Raw genomic sequence first — 27,548 nt, forward strand, 5'->3', positions numbered from 1 at the left:
AAGGAGTGAGTTTGAATCTGTGGACAAAAATTAGATCAGTCTTTGAGACTATGTTCAAGTGGGTAGACATAAACATGAGACACTGGTCAAGGAAGATATTTATGAGAGCCAGATCTCAGGAGCATAAAGTGAAGAAATGTTTTAGGAGCACGTGCCAGCAAAAGGTGGTGGAACTTCTGAGAGATCTAAGAAGATTAAAAAAATCAATGAATTGAGTGGAAAATGGTGGGAAGGGCATCTGTCAATGTGTCATCTCCTGCTCCCTCCCTTACTTTCCCCCTGAAGGATGCCATTATGGAGACCTGTGCCTGCATGTCCATTGGAAGGGAAATGAGATAGCCAGAGACTTCTTTTGGGAAGGAGATAGAAGATACACTCAGAAATGGAGCTCATTCAACAAATTGATTGCAAAGGCATAGCTAGGGTGCTCACATCTTCTGATGAAGGCTGAAGCAGTTCTCCATACCACATTTGAATGGCAAGATATTTGTCAGCAGTGGAAAGGACCACAGCATGAGCTACATTGAAAAGACCTTGGTTGCAGGATTATACTGTAATTGGTGAAGAACAACAGATCTTGGGATTCATCTAACCCAGTGACTGCACACTGGTAGCTTGCAGACATGCATTGTTTGGCACACAAATATTGGAAGGAAGGAAGGAACGAGGGAAGAAGGAGGAAAAAAGAAAGTAAGGAGGAAAGGGAAGTAAGAGTTGGGAGATTTCAATTTTAAAAACCCAGACTTCTGGCTTCTTAAAAAAAAAATCAAAGTCTCTGGCAACACTAGGACACATCCCTACCTGGCAGAAGTTGGTTGGAGCTGAGAAGCAAGCACCCATTTATTTATTTTTATTTCATTTTTTTATTGAAGTACAGTTGATATACAATATTGATTTCAAGTATAGAACATAGTGATTTGATAGTTATCTATATTATTAGATGCTCACCCCAACTAGTGGTTACTGTCAACATGGAAAGATATTACAGAACTGTTGACTATATTCTCTTTGCTATACTTTGATCTCTGTGACTAATTTATATTATGGTTGAGATTTGAATCCCTTTTAATCCCCTTCACCTATTTTACCCACCCACCCATGCCAAAACCCGCCCCCCCGTGGCAATCACCAATCACTTCTTAGCAGGCGCCCCTCTTGGGGCACATGTTCTCCAGTTTGCCGTGATACCTCCTTGCTTCACCTTTTTAGTACCTGCCTGTCTCTTGGAGGCATTTGGATTTGGGACTCGTCCTCTAATCCAGCCTGTTTTTTCACCGTTTGAGACTGCAGAGATCCAATCCTTGCTGCCTGGGTCAGTAGAGCTATAAGAGACAAAGGCGGAGCTAGAATTCTTGTCTCCTGGGACTCACCCTGTGTTCTTTCTACTACCAGATGCTGCCTCCTCTTGGGTAACATTAGGCATTTACAAAGGAAAACCGTCCTGTAGGATGTGTGTCAGGTAGATGTGGTCAAGTTGGCCTTCGTCAGAAGGAATGGCTCAACTTGCTGCCCAAGCCACTCTCTCTTAACATGTCTTATGTGAGGAATATGGCCTCATGGTTTTGTACATTTTGTATGAACAGGATCCTGCTATCATTTTTGAGCCTCAGACTGGGATTCTCAGACACACTTGGATGAAATGCAGCAAACATTGGAATACTGCCCAGAGGTACTCCTGAGAGCTAAAAGCTGCTCACCCAATTTATCAAGGAGTGTGTGGGTGTTCAGTACATGTAATTAGGGCGTTTACTCTCCCCTTCCTAACCTAGGGGTGTCAAATAATTTTTACTCATTTATTTATATGTAAATTCCTTATTTTGAAAATAATTTCAAACTTACAGAGAAGTGGAGAAGTTGAAAGACAACTACAAAGAACTTTAGTATGTTTATCCAGATTCACCAGTTGTTTACATTTTGCCATATTTGATTCATCAGTTTCTCTGTGTGCACATAAAGAATACATATGTAATTTGAACTCTCAAAAATAGGTTGAGCACATTCAGGAAATTTATCATGGATGCATGACCTTTTAAGTTATATTCAAATTTATCAATTTTCCCTATGTCTTTTATAGCAATTTTTCCTGATCTAGGCCAGGATCGAGTATTTCATTTAGTTGTCAGTCACTTTAGTCTCCTTTAGTCTGGAACAATTCTTCAGTCTTTGTCTTTCATGCTGTGGACATTTTTATATAGTCCAATTCTTTCTCCTGTACGTTTCTTTTTATGTTTGCATGTGTATGTTTATATCTATTAACAATATGGATGCATGGATTCTTCTTTTATTCAGTGGGTTTAATCTGTTACTATCCTTATTTTGATGCCCAGGTTATTATACCAGTTTTGGCCTTTTCAAGCTGGCTCCTCTGTGTCTCTTTGATGCTTTTATACTTTTTTTTAAGTACTTATTTTCTGGTACAACAAAAATGTTCCAAATTCCTCTGGTAGTTCACTTGCTCCTGCACTGGCTGGAATCAACCATTTCTTCAAGGAGCTATTTCTCCACAGGGCTTTCCGTGGAATATTTAGAAAGCAAGATCTGGGAATTAGATATGTATAAATCAGTCAGTCAATCAATCAAACAATCATCTATCTTTTCAATAAATTTTATGCTGATATTTCTCATTCCAGTCTAACCTCACAAAGTTTTTGCTCACTTCTCTTATGCCTTATTTGCTTCTCCCTTCCTCGATGAGAACCAAAGCTCCCAAAGTCTTCATGTTTATTCACATACTCATTCATACAATACACCCAAAATAGTTTCAGAATTGCCATTTACCACTGCAGCAAATTAAGAGTTCAAGATTTGCTTGCAGTTATTTTTCTGTAGATGGAGGGTGCTTGAAAGTTACCTGAATTAGTCCTATTTTCTTCCCTTCAGTGGTTTTTGTTTTTACTCATCTGAAAACGTTGGGTTCATTTATTTACACGTTTTCGGATTTTAGGTACCCTCCATTTCTGTTAATTTTTTTAATATGTTGACCATTAACATTATTTGAAAAGTCAAAGCTGTATGAAGAGGTAGTCATGAAGTGTCTCCCTCTTCCCTGAGTTCTGTTGTTTCCTTCAACAAGAAAAATGTAACCAACCCAATGACAAGGAACACTCATTTCCCCCTACCCCTCATAGGTAACCAATTTTATTAGTTTTTGGTTTATCCTTCTTGTGTTTTTCTTTCCAAAAATTTGCAGATACATTTGTTTTCTTATTTCCCCTTCTTTCTTGCACAAAAGGTAGCATAGTTTATACTCGAACTTTGCTTTCTTCACTTAACAATTGTCTTGCCAATGGGTTTCAGCCCCAGGCAAGTTCACTATGGATTCAGTGTGACCAAAGACACTGACAGCAAAACGTTCTTTGGGATGAAAGGGTTTATTACCCGGCTTGTTCTCCCGGCGGCGGTAGGTCAAGCAGTAGCACGTCTGTCCCCTCGCAGAGCACTGGGCCGAGCTCTCTGTATAGCACAATAGCTTATTGCCTAAAGGTGTGGAAGTGGTAGCCTAGCAACAGGCCAGTTACATCATCAGGTGGTTTAAGTTCAGTGAGGATCCTGGCCATAGGAACCCCAACTTCCCCATAACAATATATCCTGGAAATCACTCCGTATCAAAATCACAGTGATATAATTTCTAAATTGCATTTAATAAGACAACATTCCATTTGTTTACCAAAAAATTTATTGCGTGACTATATCAGCCACTCAGGTAGATATGAAGGATAGGGAAATGAGTAAAAGAAAGTCCCTGCCCTTTATGACCTCAGACTCCAGTGAAAAGGAGAGCCATATAAACAAAACCACAGTGCTATGGAAGCCTGAAGATGTCAATAACAAGATGTTGGAAAGGATCAACACCTGACTGAAGAATGAAAACATAGGTGAAGGAACAGCATGTGTAAAGGAAGAGTTGGCTAAGGGCAAGGCATGTTGTGGAACTGGTAATTTAACAGGGCTAAAACTTAAATTTTAGTGTGGGCGCAAGATGTGGGTGGGGGAGATAGGAGTGCTTATAATGAGGCTGGAGCAGTGATGCAGGTGACACCCGGGAAAAGCTGGACTGTTATTTAGGCTTCCAGGAGACATGGTCTATAAAATACCACTTGGATCCAATCACTTCCAAATTGCAATTCCCTGCACACAGGAAGGGAGCCTAACACACTGGATGCTAGGAGTGAAGCAGGGATGAAAGAAAACTTCCCAAAAAGTAAAGCCGACTTTAGTTAGGTTTTAGGGGAGATGTGTTGGCAGGAATTCCAATGCTAATGTCTGGAGCCAAGAGAGACTGAGATATTGTTTCCCAGGGTTGAGACCACGGACCCACGCAGCTTCACTCCATTCTCCACGTTGCAAAGAGTAATCCTTTAAAAATGCAGATTTTCTGTAGAAAAGTCTCCCCACTGCTTTGAGGATAATGTCAAAAAGTCTCTTTAGAATCTGGTCCCAGTTTACTTACTTCTTTAGTCTCAGTTTTTAAAACCTCCTCCCTCTTTAATTTTATGCTCCAGCCATGCTGAAGTTTTCTAAACTTGTCACATCCTATTCCCTTTGCCTAGAAATCCATCACCAAATGCTGCATTAAGGTGTCAACCCTACCTGCTCATAGTGCTCTGCTTCATTTAAGAGCTCTCTTCTAATCGCCTGCATCTGCAACGGGCTTGAGTCCTTGAGGGAAAGATTTAAGCGTCCATCTTAAGGTCTTAATGTCCAACTAATTGTGAATGAATTTTGGCGTCATTGCAGAGTTGGGTAGAGGATTTTGAATTAGCTCCTAGTAATTTTGGCCTTCAGAGAGTTTGTTATTACAGTTTAACAGTTCATTCTAGGGCATGGAGAAACCACTTTAGGGTTAAAACTATTGAGTAATAATTTAGGATTAGGCATATATAGATCTGTAATATCCGGCATGCTCAAGCTAATACCTTTAATGCCCATCAGCCTTTCATAGCAGATAACGTCGTTAGTCCTCATGACCCCTACCACTCGCCTAAGAGCAGCCGCTAGTCTAAACTCGGGATTTTTTTGCACTTAGACTCCGCCCACGACCCCCAAATGGCGGAAGAACTGCACGCTACGCGATGACATTTCACACTATGTGGAGGAATTCTGACGCTACGCCACCGGCGTAGGTAGAGTGGCCGGTTCTTCCTTCCTCTGTGCTTTCCTTGGCTCCTCCCCCAGAGCTTCACACGGTCATTGTGAAGCGATAGCGGCTGGCAAAGTCTAGGACTGTTTGAGACCTAGGGGCCGCAGATTTTTACCGTGTGTGAGCACTCGTGCTGCTCCTTCCCCACTCCAAAGGCTAAGGCGCAAAACTCATCTTTATTCTCTCCTTTCCCGCCGGAGCTAACCGCCCTGGCGGGCGCGGACATCTCGCTCCGCTCCTCCCCCTTCGGAAGCTCCCGCCTGCGCGCTCCTCCTCCTCTCCGTTCCCCAGTAACGCGCACGCGCGCCAGGCCGGCTCGCGCCCTCTCACTTTCCTCTGGCCCGCGAGACCCTCCTCCCCTTCCGCCTCGCGGCGCTCCCTCTCGCCGCCGTCTTCTCTGCACACCCCCGACACCGCGGGGCTACCCCGCCCGCCAACGGCGGGTCCTCCACTTCCCATTCCCCCTCGCTTCCCGCGCTCTCCGGCACGGGCCTAGCCCCGGCCTCCTCTCTCCCTCCCTTCCCCCTGATTCCCCTTCCGGACGCTGCCATCATGTTGAAGCCTCAGCCGCCACAACAGACCTCTCAGCCCCAGCAGCCGTCCGCTACGCAACAGGCCGTGGTCCGCCGGCCTCCCGGGGGTACCAGCCCCCCCAACGGCGGCCTCCCGGGTCCCCTGGCCTCAACCTCGGCCCCCTCAGGGCCTCCTACGGCCGCTTCTCCCTGCCTGGGGCCTGCAGCCGCTGCCGGGAGTGGGCTCCGCCGGGGAGCCGAGGGCGTCTTGGGACCGCAGCCGTCACCGCCGCCGCAGCAACATCAGGAGAGGCCAGGGGCAGCGGCCACAGGCAGCGCCAGGTGAGGAGACATGGATTTCCGGGCACTGGAGCCGAGGCTGCGGTGTGGCAGCGGCAGCTCGGTTCCGGCCCGGCGGCGGGGACCTGAGTATACCGCGCAAGGTGGGCCCCCAGTTTGGCCACTTCTGAGAGGCGCCAGGGGGAGTGGGAAACCCCCCCGTGAATCTGGGGGTGGGCCCTCTCAGATCCTGAGGTTGGAAGTAAAGGGTGCCCGGGCGAACACCGCGGGTTGTAGGGGCCGCGCTCAGCTTTCAGAGCCTAGTCAGGGATCGGGGCCTGGGCCTTAAGGGCGAACGGGGCGCTCGCCAGCACCTTCGGAACGAGTAGTTGGGGGGAGGTGTGTGTATTGAGAGGTGATGGGGTCCCCGGCTCCATTACCACGAAGGGTCTCGCGGTTCCCCGCTTCAGCCAATGGGGAGTCAGCTGCGGGAAGGGGGACCCCCGGCCGTAGCCAATGGAGGGGGGCGCGCGGCCCACAGTTTGGCCAATGGGGAGGGAGGGACTTAGGACCTGGTTACAACCTCCCTCTTCCCGGTCTGGCCAGTAGAAAGGGAGCAGGGTGGGCGGGGGGACGAAAGGAGGGACAACTGGGAGGACGGTGGGCCGGGAACATAGGGCGCGCGGTTGCTCTGTCTTATGACCCGGGCATTCGCCGAGCCCCGGCTAACATTGGGCAAGAGCTAGGAATGTGCGTGTAGAGGTTCACCTGGTGTTGGTGGAAATATGGTGGGCACCCAGTGGGTTTCTTTCTGTGGGTTAATAGGATTGAGGGTAAGCGGTAGACGCAGGCGCAGTGAGTTCTGATCACGGGAGGGGCGATTGTGGAGGCCCGTTGACTAGTGCGCCGGCGCAGACCGGGCGAGGCATCCCAGTGGATGTCTTTTGCGGCTGCGCTGTCCCCCAGCCCCGCGAACGGACCCTTGGTCGCCCTCCTCAAGCGCCGGTTACATCAGCCAGCAAGGAGCAGGTTACCGGGTGAACCCTCCCAGAGTGGGTAACAGCCTGAATGAATATAAAGAGGTCTAAGGGGTGGGTTGAAGAGGGAGTACCCTCCTCCCACGGTTTGGGGCATAAAGCTGCTAAAAATAATTCTTTTCTGTTAGGAAGATAATGTGTCTGAGCTAGGGAGTTCCAAATCAGCACTTACTGAACTTTCACCTTTACGTCTGGGCTGGATTATTGGTTATAGCATTGGTCTGTTCGAAGCATGTAGCACTGGCCCCCTTGGAGAAAGTGAGGAGGTTATGTTGAATTGGCTTTTAAAGCAGTTGACAACCGTTGTTTATTGCAGTCTGTTTACTTAGCATTTGGAGGGAATGTGTTTTACTGGCTTTTAGGCCTACGCTGTTTTTGCTCTATAAGGTGAGTCTGAAAATCTTGGTGATTAATTGGTTCATGGCCTAATTAGCATATATGGTTCTAGGATACCCAGTCTTTTGAAATTAATTGTAAAACAGGAATTGGGCATACATTTAAGTAACTAGTTTCTTGTTTACTTTTCTTATAGGGGACAAAGCACAGGAAAGGGACCCCCACAGTCACCGGTGAGTACCTCCTCCCCACCCCCCCTAAGATAGAGATGTATCTCTGGGAATATGGGGCAGATTAAGTGCAAAAATAGATACATACAAGGTGGGTGTGAGTGGAGTTTGGGCATTTAGAAGTAAGGTGTTGACTGGCTATTTCTTTATTTCTCCCTCCTGTGTTACTGATAGGTGTTGGAGGGTGTCTACACCAATTCCAGAATGCTGCATTTCCTTACAGCTGTTGTGGTAAGTGGGTGCCTAACCCTGGGTTGTTGGAGGAATGTAATGCTAGAGTTTTCTAGAGACACTTTTAAAATTTTTCCCACTCTCCCAGGGCTCTACTTGCGATGTAAAGGTGAAGAATGGTACCACCTATGAGGGTATCTTCAAGACTCTGAGTTCAAAGGTCAGTGTTCTTAAATTAGCTTTGGAGTTGAATGAGAGGAGGATGAAGAGAATGAAATAGGCTCACTGAAGAAGAGTGGCCTTGGAAAACATTGTGGCTGTTAATCATTTGTGCTAGATATGTGTGGCAAACAATAAAAGACATGGTCTGTGGTTTGTGGGCTGGGTACTTTAACGTTGAACTCAGTCCTGTGACTGATTTTGAGAAGACATTGCACATGGGAATGTGGTGTAGGGAAAGTTTAGAAAGGGTGAGGGTAAAATTGTCATGGTTTTGTCTTCACATTTCTTTATTCTGACGCTTGGTATTGGGAAATGGGACTTTTATATAGTTTGAACTAGCCGTAGACGCTGTGCACCGGAAAGTATCTGAGCCAGCAGGTGGCCCTCGTCGGGAAGACATTGTGGATACCATGGTGTTTAAACCAAGTGATGTCATGCTTGTCCACTTCCGAAATATTGACTTCAATTATGCTACTAAAGGTATTGTGCCAGGTTGTTATGTCAGACCCGGTCTTTGTGAATAGAGGGCAGAGAGCACTTAGATGATGTGATTCTCTCCTCCCTCTTTTACCGTCTTAGTTTTTTTCATTTTTTCTTTTGAGGAAGATGGCTGGATTTTTCTTCTTGAAAACATGTTAGATGCGTGGGATGAATTCTGGCCTGTGTTGTGGTTCTTCATATTTTCCTTGCTTTTTTTTCAATTCCTTGCTCCTCTTGAATTATTAAGATGAGGCTTTGGTTGGAGGGTGTTGGAAAGGCTATGAAATAACCACCTGACTACTGATTTTCAATTCTGCCCCTACAGACAAGTTTACAGATTCAGCCATTGCTATGAACTCCAAGGTGAATGGGGAGCACAAAGAGAAGGTGCTTCAGCGCTGGGAGGGGGGTGACAGCAACAGCGATGACTACGACCTCGAGTCTGACATGGTATAGTCTCCTTCCCCAAGAGCCTGAGAGCTGCACGGCTGTGCTGCGACAGTGGGGTTGTTGACAATGATGTATTCTTGGAACCTGGAGTTGCTTCTGTGGGTGGAGGGAGGGAAATCTTTTACTATTGCTTGTTAATGGCAGGCAGGTTTCAAATGGAAAGGTACAGAAAATAACAAAACAAAAATACCTGTTTCCCCATCATCTGTGATTGATAATTATAAGCACTTGCTTCCAGTCCTTCCCCACCCAACAACTTAGAAAAAAGTATAAAGATTGGGTGCCATATAGGCCCATTTCCCTTCTCAAAAACAACTACCTTAAATCATTTAAAATTTTTCATGAGTAAATGCATATTATTTTGCTATGCTTAATTTGCACGAGAATGGACTTTTCCTGACTGTTGTTTTGAATTTTTTCATATTGGTACATATATCTAGTTTATCGTTCTTAACTTTTGACTGTTCTACTTACATACATATGTATATGAAGACATCAAATTGTATTTATCCCTTACTGATTGGTGTTACATTGCTATTATTTTTCTATTAAGAATAGTGCCTTACTCTGCCTCTCTGGGGAGGTATGGGTAAAATTGCAGTATTTCCAGAATTTTCCCTGGCCTTTGTGCATCTCCACATCAGTAGGTGTTTCCAAGGGGTGGAGAGAAGTAGTTTATCTCCATATCAGTAGGTAATTACATGGGCCGATGAGGGCTTATTTGGGCCAGAGAAGTTGGGTGGGGCCTCTTCTGCAGCTGGGTCGCAACACTGGAGAGCAGAAGTGGACGACTGCTTGTAAGAAATGAACAGCTTTCTCCCCACTTAAAAAAAAAGTTTTCAGAGTTTTTAGAACATGTGTCCCCATGCACATAAGCCAGAATCTACCTGTAGTGTAAACCTGGAAATCGATTTGTTTTCCTAGTTCCTGCCAGTTTGTGCTACAGTTCCCACCAGCATGTTCCCATTTTTCCACTTTTGGTGTAGTCGTATATTTTTAAGGTTTTCAAACCAAATGGATGAAAATGCTAGGTCATTGTTGCTTTCCTTGCTGGGTTTTAAAACATTCTCCCTCTTCCCTCCCTAGTCCAATGGATGGGATCCCAACGAAATGTTCAAATTCAATGAGGAGAATTATGGTGTAAAGACAACCTATGATAGCAGTCTCTCTTCTTACACGTGAGTGTCTTGGAACTTCCCAGGTGGTGCGGTTTGAGTCATGGGATCACCAAAAGAAGGCAGATCTTTAGGTGGAACATAGCATTTATTCATGCTGTTCTCAATGTCCAGGTTGTCCACTCTCCTCACCTCTGGTCTGCTTTGTGAATTGTTCCTTCACAGGTTTTTCTCTTAATCTTGATTCCAGGCCATTTCATGGGTAGTAAATAACTGCTTTCTTGTCCACCCATCCATAATTTTTCTCTAGATTTAAAACAGACATATGCATCTTAAGTGTCCCTCAGATTCAGAGATAGTTCCTTGCTTTTAGGTATGGGATCTAGTAGATGCCCAGTAAATATATGCTGAGTTATTGAAAGGGTGTGCTCGCATACCTGAGCTGGTGACAGGACTGATAGGAATGTTTTTCCTTTTTTCCTTGTTGTCGCCTGACTCTGGGATGGTTGTGGTCCTTGGTGGTCCTCTTAGGGTGCCCTTAGAGAAGGACAATTCAGAAGAGTTTCGTCAGAGGGAGCTGCGTGCAGCCCAGTTGGCTCGAGAGATTGAATCAAGTCCCCAGTACCGCCTGCGGATCGCCATGGAGAACGATGATGGGCGCACTGAGGAGGAGAAACACAGTGCGGTCCAACGGCAGGGTTCAGGACGGGAGAGCCCCAGTTTGGCATCTAGGTAATGCTGGGGCATGCTGGTCTGTTTGGGACTCACTGTATGGGCCTGGACTTGGGCCAAGAGCTTTTTGTAAACTCTTGTTTAAGACTTACAAGGCTAAAGCTTATGGCTTTAGGAAAAAATTTACTTCCAGACTTCTGATCTATATTTTCCTTTTTCTCTGCATATTATTCATCCATATGTATATCTTACTTTCTTTTATGAAAATTAACTCAAACTCTACATGATGTTCTGTGTCTTATAAATACTACACCTTGAACTACAGTGTGACACTACCACTACTTTTCTCCTAGGTCAGGAGTGGTAGAATGGTAGGGCATTGGCCAAGTTGGTCAGATCAGAGTTAATGCAACAGAAGGTCATAAACTTACTAGTGACACATTTAACCAGGACAGATGATCAAGTTGGATAATGTAAAAAGCTGGAGCCAGGGACGTGTGTGTGTGTGTGTGAATGCACGTGCACACATACTTTAGAAGGAAGGGTTTCCACTTTCTAAAATGTGTGGGTTCTATGGCTGCTTGACTTTATTTGAACTCTCTCCCTCAGGGAGGGAAAGTATATCCCTCTACCCCAACGAGTTCGGGAAGGTCCTCGGGGAGGAGTTCGATGCAGTAGTTCCCGGGGCGGCAGGCCTGGCCTTAGCTCTTTGCCACCTCGGGGCCCTCACCATCTTGACAGCAGCAGCCCTGGCCCAGGTTCCGAGACCCGTGGTATCAATGGAGGTGAGTGTGAAGCAAATTTTTGTGGGGGGCATGGGAGGGGATGGCAGGGAAGTGGGAAGGATCATGGAAAGGATTTAGATGGGTTGGAAGGATGATGGCATTTGTGGTAATAGCAGGTACTCTGCCTTTTTTTCCCCCATCCTTTGAAAAAAAAAAAAAATAGGACCTACCCGCATGTCCCCTAAGGCACAGCGACCTTTGAGAGGTGCCAAGACTCTCTCTTCACCCAGCAATAGGCCTTCTGGAGAAGCTTCTGTTGCACCTCCTCCTGCAGGTAAAATTTCAGGAGTGTTACATGGATAGGAATTTGTAGAAGGATCTAAATATGTCAGTTGTTGGAATGCTGGATGGGAGATAATTTCAAGGTATGAAAGATGTTTTATGGGGGATTGAATTAATGATTTTTAGGAAAGAATTTGTTAATTTTCCTCATGCAGAAATCCTGATGTAGCAGTCATGGGTTGTGTCTGGCTGGGAGATGTCTTTTTTTTAAATTAGTTGTCAACATTTTAGAAAACAAAAATCATAGAAATCATAATTGCCACTTTCTTTTGAAATACAGAAAGTTCTGCCAATACTGAACCTGTTCTGCTGCATAGTTGGCTGGAACTGAGTCATGATTGTCTCTTTAAGCCTTCCAGTCTTTCATGGTGCTCATGAGGCCATGTTATCTGCTTAAGTTGTCTGCCTTGTTTTTCTAGACATTTAGGTTGTGACCTTGCGTATAAAAAATGGGTAAATCTTTTCCAGTAAGTACCCCATACTCATTGCCTATTGACCAGCGGTAACCATCGTGCAGCTTTCCCTTTTCTTCCAGCGGGCCGGATGTACCCCCCACGGTCTCCCAAGTCAGCTGCCCCTGCCCCAGTCTCAGCTTCCTGTCCAGAGACTCCCATGGGCTCAGCAGTACCGACTTCTTCTGCTTCCATCTCTGTGACTTCATCAGTTGTGGAACCTGGTGTAGGCTGCGTTTCCCCAGCTTCTCCAAAGATCTTACTGGCCCCCACAGATGGTAAGAGCCATGTGGTCAAGGGCTATGGAAAATGTGAAGTGTGTGTCTGGACAGAAAGATCTTCAGGCATCCTTTTTCTTGCTTAGTAAAAGAACTTCCAGCTAAGGAACCTGGGAGAACTCTGGAGTCCCAGGAGCTATCCCGGATAGCTGGGAAAGGTAAGGATTATTTCATCTGCTGAGGTCTTGTGCCCCTTTGATTAAGAGCATTTCAGTTAGGAAGGCTGTTGGAATTCAGAAACATTGTCTATCAGCCCTGTGGTCCTTATTGCTCTTGCTGGATTCCCAAGAGCTCTTATAACCTTGGTCTCTTTTCCTTTGAGCTACTGGTACTATATAGCTACCTCTGAGAAAAGAAATGTGTATTCTCTCCTTTTTCACTATCTCCTAGTTCCTGGCCTTCAGAATGAACAGAAGCGCTTTCAACTGGAAGAACTGAGGAAGTTTGGAGCCCAGTTTAAGGTGACACAAGTGTGGGAATGTGCTAGGATGTTAGTTGGATGATGGGGGTGAGGATGGTATTATAGAGACATTGGACTGGGTGGGACAGAAGAGATGAGAGAAGCAAGGATAAAAGAAGCAGAACCTGGGGTGTGGACCAGGTAGTACTGTATGTTTCTCTCCTTTCAGCTTCAGCCCAGTAGTTCCCCTGAGAACAGCCTGGATCCTTTTCCTCCCCGGATCTTGAAGGAGGAGGTGAAAGGGAAGGAGAAGGAAGTTGATGGTCTGTTGACTTCAGAATCCATGGGGTCCCCAGTCTCCTCCAAGACAGAGTCCATATCGGATAAGGAGGACAAACCACCCCTGCCATCAGTCACTGAGGGGCCAGAGCAGCCCCCACTGCCTTGCCCAAGCCAAACTGGCAGCCCCCCAGTGGGCCTCATCAAGGGAGATGACAAGGATGAGGGCCCTGTTGCTGAGTGAGTTGTGGGAAGCTGGGTGGTGAATCAGGGTTGATGAGGGGCAAGCCATGACGACTTACTTTATTTTCCTTTTATAGACAAGTGAAGAAGTCAACACTGAACCCCAATGCTAAGGAGTTCAACCCCACAAAGCCTCTGCTGTCTGTGGTGAGATGGGATGGGAGAACATGGACTTAGTTTCTGTGAGGCAGATGTAGGAGTGGGGTAATAGAGAGTTGTGGGAAGTTTGGGACCAGGGACAGGAAGAGGAGACATTGTGCAAATGTGTAGGGACAGTAGCAGTTGGGCAGGTTTGGGGAAAACAGGCCTAAGGTTTGAGGCGGGGGGCGGATCCTGATGTGTCTGACAAGTGGTCACATATTTCTTCCTGGAACTTAGCATTTGGCTTAGGGAATATGTGATTAGTGAGGTAATTAGGAGCATGGCTTCATTCAGGCCCAGTGACTAGGCTTGAACCCCTGTATGTATAAGCTTGATGATCTTGAGCAAGCCACTTAATCTCTCTGCCTCAGTTTCTTTGCCTATAATTTGAGAATGCTTGTGTCATAGGGATGGGTGTGAGGCTTAAAATAAAGTGTAGAATGTGTTCAGCACACAGCACTCTGAGTGCATTGCCATTTCAGGTATGGGTTGGGGGTCACAAAAATTGAACATTATACATATTCTCCTATATCTCTTAAAGAATAAATCTACCAGTACCCCAACTTCTCCGGGGCCCCGGACTCATTCAACTCCCTCTATCCCGGTGCTGACAGCAGGCCAGAGTGGGCTCTATAGCCCTCAGTACATTTCCTACATACCTCCAATTCACATGGGACCAGCTGTTCAGGTAAGAGGAGGAGGGTAAGAGGTCTGGGCTGGTAAGGACCAGGTCAGGCCTGTCCTGGGCATTTGTGTAAGCAAGTCATTCTGTCTCATCTGTGTTCTTGTCCCTAGGCTCCTCAAATGTATCCATATCCTGTATCCAACTCTGTGCCTGGACAGCAGGGCAAGTATCGGGGAGCAAAAGGTGAGCCGAGTTAGGAAGGGCAGTTGGTGGGAATGCCCATATCTCCTGCTGGCAGATGGAGCTTGAACTTGGCACTATTTTGCCTCAACCCACAGGCTCCCTACCTCCCCAGCGCTCGGACCAACACCAGCCCGCCTCAGCCCCTCCAATGATGCAAGCTGCTGCTGCTGCTGCTGGCCCACCTCTGGTGGCTGCCACACCTTACTCTTCCTACATCCCCTACAACCCACAGCAGTTCCCAGGCCAGCCTGCCATGATGCAGCCCATGGCTCACTACCCTTCACAGGTGACAGGCACAAGAGGGAAATGGGGGTACAGAATCCGTGTGAGGGACCCCATCTCCACCTCGCAGCCTCAGGATCTGGGTGAGAGAGGCAGGCAGTATTCTGGATGGAGGTGTTGGACTCAAGTTTCAGTGTTGGCTCTGATAGGACCTGTGTAGCAAGGTGCTGAACATCTGAACCTTAGTTTTTCCCCCTATATGGTACAGATAAAAAGGCTTTTCTTCAGGAGGATTACTGTGAATGTTGAAAGAGGTAGTTAGGACCAGGCCAGAGTAGGGCTGGGCACAGGTTATGGGGTAGCAGGACAAGCTTCCCAAAGTCCTCTGTCATGCTGATGTTTTCTTTGTCCCTCCAGCCGGTGTTTGCCCCCATGCTTCAAAGCAACCCACGCATGCTGACGTCGGGGAGCCATCCCCAGGCCATTGTGTCATCGTCCACCCCTCAGTACCCTTCTGCAGAGCAGCCCACTCCCCAAGCCCTTTATGGTGAGTTCTGCTGTACCTTCTCCCCAAGGCTGTGCTTCTCAGTCCCTCCCGTGTGCTTGGCAATGATTCTCTCCCTCTTCTGCTGTAGCCACTGTTCACCAGTCCTATCCACACCATACCACGCAGCTCCATGCCCACCAGCCGCAGCCAGCCACCACACCTACTGGGAGCCAGCCACAGTCCCAGCATGCGGCCCCCAGTCCTGTCCAGGTGCCTGCCATGGGGGATCCAAGTGGTTGGGGCTGTAAATAAAGGGTGACCAGAAGAAAGGGGTAGAGCTAGGTGTCATTCCCCAAGGTCAGGACCAGTCAATGGGTGGTAGGCATGGGTGCAGGAGGACAGGGTGGCACTCACCCTTACCCTCCCTGACAGCACCAGGCGGGGCAGGCCCCACACCTGGGCAGTGGACAGCCACAGCAGAATCTGTACCACCCAGGGGCCCTGACAGGCACGCCGCCTTCTCTGCCACCGGGACCTTCGGCCCAGTCCCCTCAGAGCAGCTTTCCCCAGCCAGCTGCTGTGTATGCCATCCATGCCCACCAGCAGCTGCCCCACGGCTTCACCAACATGGCCCACGTTACCCAGGTAAGAGCCTGAGGGACCTGGAGCTATGGTACTGTGGGTCCCGAGTGCCTGGTGCCGCCTGACGCAGCGCCTGATGCCAGGACTCTTGGGCTGGCCTGCTGTGGCGCCCCCAGCTGCTCCTTGTTCTCTGCAGGCCCATGTCCAAACGGGAATCACGGCAGCCCCGCCCCCCCACCCTGGGGCTCCCCACCCGCCCCAGGTGATGCTGCTGCACCCACCCCAGAGCCATGGGGGCCCCCCCCAAGGCGCGGTGCCCCAGAGCGGGGTGCCTGCACTCTCAGCTTCCACACCCTCACCCTACCCCTACATCGGACACCCCCAAGGTGAGCAGCCTGGCCAGGCGCCTGGATTTCCAGGAGGAGCCGATGACAGGATTCGTGAGTTCTCATTAGCTGGGGGAATTTGGCATGGAAGAGCTGATGGGCTGCAGGTGGGGCAGGATGCACGGGTTCTGGGTGGGGAGTGAGGGGTCTTGGAGGCAGGGTTGTCCCACAGGGCGCCCGCCGACCTGCACCTGTCTGTGAAGTATGTAGGGTGGGCAGAAGCCACAGTCGCCGCCGCCAGGGGCTTGCTCCTGGCTCTGTCCTTTGCTTCCCTCCGTCCTCGCTCAGTTGTGATCCAGCAGCCCCCCTCCCCACTGCCTCCCCAGCTCTCAGTGACCCCGACTGTCTCCTGACTTAGCCGAGGTAAGGTCAGCGCAGCAGACAGGGCCAGGCTGGGGTGTGGGGGGCTGAGCTGGGCACACAAGTAAGGGCTCTGGCTCACTGGGAAAACAGCAATTGATTTGTGCTTCCAACAGCCCCATGAGACACCTTGAGGAGGCCGCTCCCACCCAAACACTCCCCACACCCCACACTGGACGGCATTGGATAAAGGGACAGCTGCTTGGGTTCTAATGCTCCTGCTCTCTTCTCTTTCCCCTCCAACCAGTTCAATCTCATCCCTCCCAGCAGCTCCCCTTCCACCCCCCGGGGAACTGAAGATTGTCCTGGCCGCGACCTGAGACCTCCATGAGTGGAGGGAAGAGTGATCTATGTCTCTTCCCCCAGCAGCTCGGACCAGTCCCAGCCCCGCAAACCCATTCCCCTGAGGGAGCTGGGGAATTCCTGCCAAGCACCTTGAATGGGAGGGGCCTCCAAGTGGGCAGGGCCAGGGTCCAGCCGGGTGGGAGGTTTTGGGGGGGGTTCCTTCTCTGCCCCTGCCAATCCCTACTGTCTTGCCCTCCCAATCCTCTCATTTTCCCCCACTGGAGATGGAAGATCTTTTATTTTCTATTATTTATAACCTCAGACTTGGGCCCCCTGTTGTTTCTTCCCCATTAACTTGAGTCATCTGCGTGAGAGACAGACAGATGCCCCACAAGGATGGTTGGACAAGGACTTTTACTTTTTATTACATAAAAATATTTTAAAAAATATTAAAAAAATAATAAAATTTTAAACTAACTTAATCTGCCTGTCGTTTCCCTCTTTTTGGAGAGAATAAGATGGTGCTGTCAGTCTTTCTTGGTATATTGTGGTTCCCAAGGTGGGGCAGTGTAATTGCTACATGGGTCACCCCCTGCCGATGACCTGGAAATCAGCCACATCTTGAGGTATGATTTGAAGTTTTCATTTCTAATGTAAGTACCTCATGAATTGTGTACGTCTTTACACTGAAAAGCACTGTAGTGTTACTGGCCACTGGGAATAAAGGCTTGCCTGGTGTGCTTAGCTGCAGTATTTGGGTGTGGGTGATGAGGCGCCAGGTTCAGGGGAGCAGGAGCTAAACTAGGATAACGGACAGGACTAGAGCCAAGCAGGAGGTGGTGAAAGGAGAAATAATAGGCTTCAGAGGAAGTGGAGTTTTGTTTCTTCCAAGGAGGCAGTTTGGATTTTTTTTTTCACGGAAACATGAATTTGCATGTCATTCCTGCTCAGCGGCCATACTAGGTAACCTGTATTGTTCCAGTTTTAGTATATATACTGCTAAAGGGAACAAGGCAGTTTGGAATTTGTAGTCTGTGACCTAACCTTGGTTTTCTTGTATAATGGAGATAATTTTGCCCTTAGAGGACTGTAAGGATGAGACTGGTGCTCAGTGGGCAGGGCTGTTTCAGCTTGGACCAATCAGGAGATTGGGACAGGGCAGGAAGAATGAAAGTTAAATACAGGGGAATGTCCAGGTTGTAGGGATCTGAAACCTGTTACTGGTAAGTATGAGGTTGGCAGGGGGCAGGGAGGAATGGAAAGAGGTAAGTAAAAAATGGGCAGGCTTAGGTCCCAAGCTGAAGTTCTAGGGGATGCCAGTTGAGGGTAGGGATGGGAGAAGCAGAGCAAGAAAGCCTTAGCTTCCTGACGTTGGTTGGCAGTGCAGATGGGCCAGGCCTCTGCGGTAGTGAGTGAGCTGTGACTGCAGCCATTACGGCATGGCCCTTGAAGCTTCACAGAAGGACTGCAGGTTGGTTGATACCTCATCCTCTTTTTTCTGAGCAGCAACTCAAAAGTTGGGAGGGAAGTTGGCCTTCATCCAGTAAGGCATCCTCCTGTGAAACTTGTGCCTCAGCTCTTGATAAGTGTAAAACAAGTAAACCTGCCCTGTCATCAGACAGACCTTGTTAAGTTCTGATGTCCTTTTTACCTCAAGCCCACTTACTTGCTTCTGAAGTCACAGATCAGATTATGAGTTTTTCAAAACAGATCTCAGGTTGGCCCAAGAGCCTCTCCTTGGTGCTATTTGTCAGTGGCTTGTCTGTCCTGGATATACTAGTTTGTCAGGATCCAAGGTGGAAAGAGTTGTCCATTAATCCCTGCCGGTTATCATTTGTTTGGGGACAGCATCTTGGTCAGTTCAAGTTTGTGAAAATTAACTCTGCATTTTACTCCCTGCATATTTGATAAAACAGCCTTTCTCAATTTTCAATCTCAGTAAATGTTGAAAATGAAACCATTTTACACATTCTATTTGGAACTGGTGACATAGTGGTGTTACTAATACATCAAGCATGCAGATTACATATTAAGTACCTCTTACACGCTGAGTACTGGTTCTAGAGGTAAGATACAGGCCCCCATTATCACAGACCTTAAACAAGGGTAGCTAGACATTCACAGCCTGATAACTACCTGAACAGGAAATGAGGTAGGTCTGGCACCTGAGCCTGCTGCAAGTGATAAAGGGATAATAGCCAAGTGATAACTTTCCCAGTACCTCCTAGTAGGATAGCAGCTATGAATATTCATTCCTCCTGGAGAATTTTGCTAGGCAATCATACAAAGCTCACTAGTTTTCTCCTTTGGCTACCTTCCTTTCTCAAGCTGTCAAAGCAGTGCAGACAGCTTTACAAAGATGGGAGGTTTTCTAGACCACACCAGAGATGAGCTCCCAGGGTTTATCAAGCTCAACAGTCATGGGCCTCAGCTCCATTTTTATAACCTCCACCCACCGATCCTCTCTGACTTTTATAAAGAACATAGGACACAACAAGCTAGCTTACTATTCACAGAACAGTTTATTGACCTACCTCACCCAGTAGGCCACATGGCCCCTTCTGACCAGGAGAAGTGTGCTGGGTTGCAGTCTATGTCCTGGGAAGGGGGCTCCAGAAACAGGAGAGAACATGGGCCTTGCAGCCCTGAATGCAGTCTGAACAGAGGATCACACTTAACTCCACTTGATATTCTTGTCCTCCTCTGTCATGGCTGGTACGTCAGTGACAAGGCCAGTACCGATGGTCCGGTTGCCATCTCGAAGGGTGAAGCGCTGGCCTTTTTCTAAGATCATTGGCTGCCGCAAGATTAGGCTGAGCCTCAGGTCCTCCCCGGGCATGGCAAGCTCCTGGAAGGGCAGAGACAGATCGTGCATGGCCTTCGGGGTGCCTTCACTCTGTTTGCTGGCTACCAGAGGGGTTAAAAGTCACCGGGAAACGGAACAGCATGATTCCTTCTGGGGACGACATCCTAGCTGTCAGGCATGTGCAAAAGCAGAAAAAGACTAGTGGTCAGTGTTTCTTAGGTATGTTTTTAAGAAAGTTGAGGGAATTTGTGGAGTTTTATGGGTTTCTTATTTGCCGGACTTCTCTGCACCCTTATGTATAGTGAAACCCTCAACAAGAGGAATGCTTTTCTGGGAAATCTTTCTGGATAAATACTGACATAGCTAAGCTTTTGTCTACTTCAGCCTAGGAAATACTGGATGAGGATTCACTCCTAAGCCCACTGGTCCAGACTTCCATCACCAGTTTCGTCTACATCAGCCAACCTTCTCTTCACCCAAGGAAAAGTCACCCACACTATCACATCTCTGGAACAGCGAGCGAGGCAGAGGTGATATGAGGGGTGCCCCTTCCATGTTCTCTACATCCACTGTACCTTCCCTGGAGGCAAGATGACACGACAGGCCATATCCCAAGTCAGGGAGAACATGACAGGCATGAAGTGGGATACAAAAGGCTTGTGGCGGCCACCTTCCTCCTTGCTGAGTATGTAAACCTGGAAATGAAAGAGCAGTAAGAGTGGAGCCAGGCTTGACTGGAAGCACTGCCTTTTCACAGGGGACAGTTTTGGCTCAGTGCTGCCCACCATCACCTGCTGCCCTCACCTGTGCCTCCACCTTCTGGTGGGGCTGGATGGATCCTGGCTTGGCCATGACTAGGCCACGCCTCAGATCCTCCCGCTTCAAGCCTCGGACCAGGGCCCCAAGGTTGTCACCTGCCTCTGCCCTCTCTAGGCTCTTATGGAACATCTCAATGCCTAGGAGGGAGAAGAGATTAGGGAGGAGGATCGGGGGCAAAAGGAAGGCACAAGGAATCTGCAAGAGAGGCTATCCTGGAGCTAGGCTGTGGGGTTGAGTTCCTTCCTGTACCTGTCACCACAGTACGAATGTTCTTGCTATGTCCCAGGAACTCACACTCATCTCCCTTCTTCAAAATGCCACGCTCTAGTGTACCTGTCACCACCGTGCCCCGGCCTAGAAGGGAACAGGACATCAGGGAGGGACCCCAGGCAAGGCTACTGCCAGGGGAGGAAGAGTTGATGGAGCATGGCGCTCACCAGGGATAGAGTAAACTGACTCTATAGGCAGCAGGAAAGGCTTCTCCAGGTCCCGGGTGGGTACTGTGATGTACATGTCCACAGCATCCAACAGCTTCTGCACAGACTTCAGGCCTAGCTCCGGGTCACGTTGCTATGGGGGGATATGACAGGACTCTGAAATTTCCATTCTGCTCCTCTTACCAATAACCACTCCCCAGACAGAGCAGAGCTCTGGCTGCCCAACCAGGCTGATCCTCTGCCTGCCTGACCCTGCCTTCACCTCAAGTGCACAGAGAGCAGAGCCTATGATGACTGGGGTCTCCTCCCCTTTGTAGCCAAACTCAGTGAGCAGTTCCCGGATCTCCAGTTCAACTAGCTCCACCATTTCAGCATCCTGGACAGCGTCTGCCTTGTTCACATATACCACAACGTGCTCTACTCCAATCTGTACATGGGAAAGAGTGAGAGATGGTGTCCTGGCTGGCCCAACTTCCCACTCTTCCTCTTTCCACCCCTACCCAGACTCCTGAGTACCTGTTTGGCCAGCAGTAAGTGCTCTCGGGTCTGGGGCATGGGGCCATCATTGGCTGCCACCACCAGGATGCAGCCGTCGAGCGGGGCGGTACCAGTGATCATATTCTGAGCAGGGGGAGGAAAGGAAACAGCCTAGTTCAACAACTTCCTCAGTTCCACATCCATCTAGCCAAGCACAGCAGTTAGGAACTGAGGTCCACCTTTCTCTGCCGTCTCCTTACCACCCACTTTGAGTGGCTATGCTCACAAATTCATGATTTCAAACCCATACCTCTTGAATATCTTAAATCTCCTCCCCACAAGCCCAGCATTTTTCCTCACAGGAGGCAGCTCCTGGCCCTGTTTCTAGCCACTTTCTCACCTTAACATAATCTGCATGACCTGGACAGTCTGTGTGGGCATAGTGGCGGGCGGCGGTGCTATACTCCACGTGGGCTGCATTGATGGTGATACCACGGGCTCGCTCCTCCGGAGCGTTGTCAATCTCCTCATATTTCTTAAACTTGGCTCCACCTCCCTCAGCTAAAACTAGTGAAGGGAAGAAAACACACCTCTCAGCTAAAGTTCCAGAGGTAGAGGCAGGGTTCAGGCCACAGCCCGAGTTTTTCCCACCTAAACAAAGGTCATTCTTGGGGAATAATGCTTCCATGACACCCCGTCTCAACGCCTCCAAGTAGAAGTAACTTCGGTTCAGCAAGAAATGTTAAAGCGCCTCAAGGTCCAGCCATGGCTTCTGTAGTCTAAAGTTGCCTCTCACAGGGCACTGGCCACATCTACCTGGAGGCCATTCGGGGTCCCTAATTTATGTATCAGGGGATTATGTGTCTCCTGCATCTTCCAACCCACCACCAGCCCGAGTTCTGGCTCCTAGGGCCACATTAAACACCTTCAGCAGCCAGTCCGCTGGCCCCATCTCCCCGGCTCCAGGTCGCGCCAGCAGAGCAGGCGCTGCTGGACACGCCCAACCCAACCCCGCTTACTTTTCGTGATGGCCGCGGTCAGTGTGGTCTTGCCGTGGTCCACATGGCCGATGGTACCAACATTCACATGGGGCTTGTCGCGCACATAAGTCTTCTTGGCCTCCACGACTAAACCGCGGCACAAGGGTTGTGCTGGGACCTTCAGTTGTCGCAAGAGACCCTGCAATAGTGGGGTCGGGCCGGGACAGAGACCTGCCGTCCCAGAGGCTTGGAGTCAGGGCGCGGGTCCGAGCCCAGCCACTCCCGACGACCCCCACGCGTCCCCGGGCAGCCATCGCTTTCCTAGTCCCCTCACCGCTGAAAAGAGGTCTCGCGCGCAGCAGAGTGGTGACCGCCATTGTGGTCGTATTCACGCCCCGAATACCGGGTACCCTACACCCTCGCGTGCAGCAAGGAAAAGGCACTAGACATCAGACGTCACTTCCGGCGGAAGTGAGCCAGAAGGGCAAGTCTGGGCCCCCTCTAGCCATCAGTTTTTATGGTCATCTCCACTGACTTCCGGGCGCGGGACGGAAGACGCCAAGGAAGATGCTCGTGTCACAGGACCGGGCTAGTATGTAGGTTTCCACGACGCACTTGGGATTTGCAGGCTGAGGAAGCAACGCAGTTCTCTCTGGAAGCGCCGGAGGGCGATTTGGAGCGTCCCTTAATGCACCAGCGCTCGAAGGCTCATGGGCCTTGTAGTTCAGGGCTGCAAGCTGTGTTTGCACTTCGCATAGAAGTTAGGTAGGGCTCCGCGGGGTCCACAGGGTGAGTGCCAGCTTCGGGGAGGCCGAGGCGGTGACCTCGGCGCGGATTGCTCAGGACCGCCCTGGCCCACAACCCATCACTGCGCAGGTCTGGCGAGAGATCTGGCGGATTTTGTGCCGCAGCTGGAGGTAGGACCAAGTCCTGCAATTAGGCTGAGGAAGATTGTCCTGGGAGCCTTTCGGAGGGTGGGGCTCAAGTGTGACTCATCTCTCTGCTGGGCCTGCCCCCCCACCCCCTTATCTGTAACGTGTGAGCAGTAGTAACTACTTCATGGGGAGATCCTGACGTCTGGCTATGAGAGGAAATGAGTTAGGTAGGAGGCAGGAATGGAATCCAGGGGTCTCCTGTCCCACAGTCCTTGACTCTCAAATACCCGTCCTCCTAGCTCACAGCCTGTGTCAGACAAAGCTTTATCGTCCACCCTTGTAGCCCCCTTAGCAGTGCTGGGAATAATTCTCTTGATCGTCGCCCCACCCAGTTTTATTGACGACTTCTGAGGTTGAGGGACCAGCGTCAGGTGCCTTTAAGGACAGCCTGAGTCTGTCTTGGTCCCGCTGTGTCTCCAGCAACTAACACAGAGCTGGGCACCCAGTGAGTGCTCAGTAAATAAATGTCTTGACTGAATGAGTGCAAGGATAGTAAATGACCTGTAACTTTCATATCCATCATCTCATCACCCTGGGATGATAATAGCAGCTGCTTAACCCTGATTGATGTTTCTGAAACTCATCAGATACTAAAACTCAATTAATGGTTTTTGTTGCTAATAGATTCCTTCATTCTTCCCTTGGAGATTATGATTCAGTAGGGTCTGAGCACACAGACAAGGAAACTATACTTATAACACACACACACTACTTAAATTCATAAGAGTTTGGGAAACTCAAAACTAGAGATTTTTATGGATCAGGCATTTGTGCAAATGCTTCATATTGGTTCACATTCAGTGCTCTTCCAAAGTTGCCCTGTGTGGTAGGAGCCATTTTTTTCATTTTACAGGTGAAAAAACAGCATCAAGATGATTAAGGAAACCAACACAGCTGAACTCCAAAAAAGTGTGCACTAAACCATTGCACTGTACTATATCATTTTACTGCTCAGATACAGAGAGGAATTTGCTAGACTTCTGGCCTCCCAGGTACTTAGGAAGAACTAGTACTCTATGAAAGGCTTCTCTTTGTCCCTCTCTTGTTCCTCAGTCACTCCACTCCTGGGCATTTATCCTGAGACACTATTGGCCACTTCTGGGATGTAAGATTCTTTTTTGGGTGGTACTTGAACTAGTGCTTAGTGTTTCAGTGGTGCTGTATTTATGCTAATGTGTATTAGCTTGAAAAACAAGTGTTGTAAATACTGAGTTTTTAAAAAAATGAATCAATTAAAAAAAACATTTGGCAGAGAATATGATGGGTGGTATGGCAAATTCAGGGGAAGGTGTTATATGAATGACAAATTTGAGAATCACAGTGCTCAGAAAAGAGTCCAAAGGGAGAAAATTTTTGGTAAAACTTGATGATAGCATCCTTTGTAATAGGAATCTTGGTTTACAGATAACAGAATTCAGAGTGGCTGGTTTAAGCAGAAGAGGGACTTGGTTAAGGGTGTTAAGCAGCTTACAGAACTGTAGGGTGTACTGAAGAAATAGCTCCAGTCAGAGAACTGATCTCACCTAATAAGAAAACTGCTGCTACTGCCACTGTCACCAAATTCTAAATGCCAGGACTTAGACTTGTGAACAACAGTTACTGCTCATGGCACCAAAGCCACTTCTGCATCCATAAAATGACCTTTCCTCACACCAAATTCAAAGCCTTGCATGGAGAAGCCTAGATCATCTGTCAGTGTTCTTGTATCACAGAGGCTGAGAGGTGTATCCTAATTTTGATGCTGGGGAGCAGGACTAATAGCAGGGAATTTCCCCCAACGTCCAGCCATGCTGACTACCAACATCACACTGAAAGAGTGGAATGAACACAAATGTCCAGTAATGTGGATATGGTAAGCATGGATTTGACATAGCCACTAGATAATATATTAATAAGTGGGCTCAGAGTTGTAGAGACATTTTTTGTGCAGCATCTTGTACTCTTAAAAAAAAGATGCTTTTGAAATCAAATGGCCTCCTTGGACCCCCTAGCAGTCCGTTCATTCTACTCTGTGGCAGACACTTGAGGTTCTGCTTAACAACCATCTTTCCATCTTCAGGCAGACCCCTGGTTTTGTCCAGGGTGGCTCTCTCCCCAGTTCCAGGAATAAATCCTGACAGGTCTAGTCCAGTTCTGGTGGTCTTATTTTTCTTCTCAGGGGATTTGTTTAGGGTTGGGTATGTGACTCCTTTGGGGCCAATGACTGGTAAGAGAAAATCTGTTTGGTGGTGACAATGGTGGTGGGGGAATCTCTTCCAGGAAAGGGTCCCTCACTCTTTTAAGAAGGAGACACTGAAGACATGGACTCCTTCTGACTCTGGATGTCCCTGGGTTTGGATGGGAAGCCTGAAACTACTATGCCCATCTTGCTCCTAGTCAATGGTGAAGCCAAAATCCAGAAGAGGACAAAGCAAAGAGGTTGTTAGATGACTGGACTCCTTGAGGTGTGATGACACATGTCATTGGTTAAGCCAGACTAGGTTGCAGTTGTCTTATTAACATCCTAATGGATACTCTGTCTCGATGCACTTGGTACTGTAAGACATATTTCTTGGTTTCACTTAGACAGAGTGCCTTGAGAATGGCCAGGACTGGGCTTCCTTTATCTCTGTGTTCTCTGTGCCTGGCCACTGTAGACCTCTGAATGTTTGCTCTTGAACTACTAATGAGCCTTCCAAATGAAGGGTGCCGCCACAGTGGTGCTACAAACTTAGTATCTCTAAAATAGGACTCTTCCCGTGCTCTCCTTACATATCTAAATAAACAACAACACCTTTCTCCCCCATCACTCCTACATCTAATCCGTTACCCAGCCCTGCTGCTTCTCCAAAATATGTCACCACTTCTGTCCACTTTTGATACTGTGGTTCAATCTGTGATCATCTCTGATCCAGGTACCTAATCACAACTTATACAATGGGTCTCCCAGCTTCTGCTTTTATTCTCAATACCTTGCCAGATCCATCCACAGAGCAGTGAGATCAGGCATATTTAAAATATGGATCAGATATTAATTCTCTCTCAATGACTCTATGCTACACTAAGAATAAAAGCCAACTCATACTTTAAGTGAGTGAATTGCATGGCAGGTGAGTTCTATCTCAATAAACCTGTTATGAAATAACTCAGACTCCTCCCTGTGGCCCACAAGGTACATGATCTGGCCCCTCCTCACCTCTTTGACCCCATCTTGTTCAGTTTTTCTCTTATCCTCTCCCAACCACTCTGTCCATCCTTCTGTTCTGCAAACATCCCACAGTTGTTTCTACTTCAGGGTCATTGCAGATACTCTTCCTCCCTGGAATGCTCTTCCCCGTAGCTTTCCCCATGGCATGTTCCTTCTCATTATTCAGGTCTCACCTCAAATGTTATCTCTTCTATCTAAAGTAGCCCCCAAGTCAGCTTCTTATCAGTGGACCTCTTTGATTCTCCTCTTAGCACCTAAATATGCAGAATTATCTTAATAGTTTACATGTGTGTTGTTTGGTTTTTGTTTCTGTCTCACCAGCTCATGACAGTAAGAGTTTATTTTTTACTCTAAACAACAGTGCCTAACGTTTAGGTAAAGGAGTATTTGTTGAAGGAATTATGTGTTGAATCATTTCTGTTGAGCATTTGTGTTGGGCTTATTATATTTCCTGATGTTTTCAACAGAAAGCAAATTTTGTATTCATACTCATTTTAAAAATAAAGGTGAGTCACTGTAATTTTTGAGTCATCTCTGCCTTATTATTTATAAAATGGGATGAGGTGAAGAGGTTAAATTTTACTATTTCTAAGATTTCTTGTAGCTGTAACTTCAAAGTGGAGTATGGGGCCTGATGTAATTGAAATGAGTACTGGGCCGGCCAGCAACTTAGTGGCAAATGGAGGCAAGGACCCAGAGCTTTGTCCTTGGTGCTGCTCAAGCACCAATTTATTGAAAGCTCAAGGTCATCTTTCATCTTTTCCCACCAGTCAACCTGATAATGCCTCCCCAGAAATCTCTCTAAAAGTTCTCCTTGGTTCTAAACCCGTTGTACTGCCTTGGCCAGGTCTACATCAGCCCTCTCCTGGACAAGTCTCCTCTCTGCTTTCAGTCCCCTCTTCCTCTCCTGGATGCCCTTCCAAACACAACATGCTGATCATACTCTTATCACTCAGATGTGACTGGAGACATTCTGATTGGAAATACTTTTTGAATGTCACATAAAAGCTACTAAATAAAAGGCACTTGAGAGGTTTCTTAGGTGGGTTGGCCATGCATGGTTTCCTGGAGGAAGCCACACTTCGAAGCCTGAAACTGGAGGAAGAAAAGATTGACAGAAGTAAGGGAAATGGTGTGTGTGGGTTCAGAGGCAGATCCTAAGTGAAGTTGAAATATTTTAGGCTGTCAAAATGACCTGACTAAGCAGAGTATG

At 48.0% G+C, this 27,548-nt stretch overlaps 2 protein-coding genes and 1 long non-coding RNA gene across 42 annotated transcripts; 2 read left to right on the top strand and 1 right to left on the bottom strand.

Annotated features, from left to right (window-relative positions):
- Window positions 1-5,550: 5,550 nt before the first annotated feature.
- Window positions 5,551-17,176, top strand: ATXN2L (ataxin 2 like). 39 transcript variants are annotated; one of them, XM_017642961.3, is made up of 24 exons: window positions 5,551-5,994; window positions 7,501-7,537; window positions 7,709-7,765; window positions 7,854-7,925; window positions 8,257-8,407; window positions 8,733-8,857; window positions 9,944-10,035; window positions 10,504-10,704; window positions 11,254-11,429; window positions 11,593-11,703; window positions 12,229-12,441; window positions 12,528-12,599; window positions 12,832-12,902; window positions 13,071-13,360; window positions 13,441-13,510; window positions 14,046-14,192; window positions 14,300-14,372; window positions 14,468-14,658; window positions 15,012-15,141; window positions 15,230-15,351; window positions 15,514-15,726; window positions 15,860-16,103; window positions 16,253-16,412; window positions 16,657-17,176. In XM_017642961.3, the coding sequence occupies exons 1-23, from the start codon at window positions 5,693-5,695 to the stop codon at window positions 16,405-16,407; spliced, it is 3,315 nt and encodes a 1,104-aa protein (XP_017498450.1). In that variant the 5' UTR covers window positions 5,551-5,692; the 3' UTR covers window positions 16,408-16,412; window positions 16,657-17,176. The 39 variants fall into 39 exon arrangements, with proteins under 39 accessions (XP_017498450.1, XP_017498451.1, XP_017498456.1 ...); XM_017642962.3 differs by having other exon boundaries at window positions 16,680-17,176; XM_017642967.3 differs by having other exon boundaries at window positions 16,376-16,412.
- Window positions 17,177-19,197: 2,021 nt separating this feature from the next.
- TUFM (Tu translation elongation factor, mitochondrial) lies at window positions 19,198-22,697 on the bottom strand. 2 transcript variants are annotated; one of them, XM_017642979.2, is made up of 10 exons: window positions 22,548-22,697; window positions 22,253-22,444; window positions 21,634-21,800; window positions 21,273-21,377; window positions 21,019-21,183; window positions 20,757-20,889; window positions 20,569-20,673; window positions 20,305-20,456; window positions 20,076-20,195; window positions 19,198-19,542 (listed from the first exon to the last, which is right to left on the bottom strand). In XM_017642979.2, exons 1-10 carry the CDS (start codon window positions 22,588-22,590, stop codon window positions 19,369-19,371), a joined length of 1,356 nt encoding a protein of 451 aa, XP_017498468.1. In that variant the 5' UTR covers window positions 22,591-22,697; the 3' UTR covers window positions 19,198-19,368. The 2 variants fall into 2 exon arrangements, with proteins under 2 accessions (XP_017498468.1, XP_017498469.1); XM_017642980.3 differs by lacking the exon at window positions 20,569-20,673.
- A 129-nt stretch (window positions 22,698-22,826) lies between these two features.
- On the top strand, window positions 22,827-25,877 carry LOC140844074 (uncharacterized). The gene is made up of 2 exons (XR_012122248.1): window positions 22,827-23,130; window positions 24,861-25,877. It is a non-coding gene; the product is annotated as an uncharacterized lncRNA (long non-coding RNA).
- The last annotated feature ends 1,671 nt before the right edge of the window (window positions 25,878-27,548 follow it).

This window comes from Manis javanica, chromosome 10 (genome assembly GCF_040802235.1).
Source record: "Manis javanica isolate MJ-LG chromosome 10, MJ_LKY, whole genome shotgun sequence".
NCBI classification, from domain to species: Eukaryota; Metazoa; Chordata; class Mammalia; order Pholidota; family Manidae; genus Manis; species Manis javanica.

Coding starts and splice junctions, on each gene's coding strand:
- ATXN2L (XM_017642960.3), top strand. CDS start 5,693: ATGTTGAAGCCTCAGCCGCCACAACAGACCTCTCAGCCCCAGCAGCCG. Junction 12,903..13,070: donor AGTTTGGAGCCCAGTTTAAG/GTGACACAAGTG, acceptor CTCTCCTTTCAG/CTTCAGCCCAGTAGTTCCCC. Junction 14,193..14,299: donor ACATGGGACCAGCTGTTCAG/GTAAGAGGAGGA, acceptor TCTTGTCCCTAG/GCTCCTCAAATGTATCCATA.
- TUFM (XM_017642979.2), bottom strand. CDS start 22,590: ATGGCGGTCACCACTCTGCTGCGCGCGAGACCTCTTTTCAGCG. Junction 20,196..20,304: donor ACCAGAAGGTGGAGGCACAG/GTGAGGGCAGCA, acceptor TTTCATTTCCAG/GTTTACATACTCAGCAAGGA. Junction 19,543..20,075: donor TCATCTTGCCTCCAGGGAAG/GTACAGTGGATG, acceptor CTGCCCTTCCAG/GAGCTTGCCATGCCCGGGGA.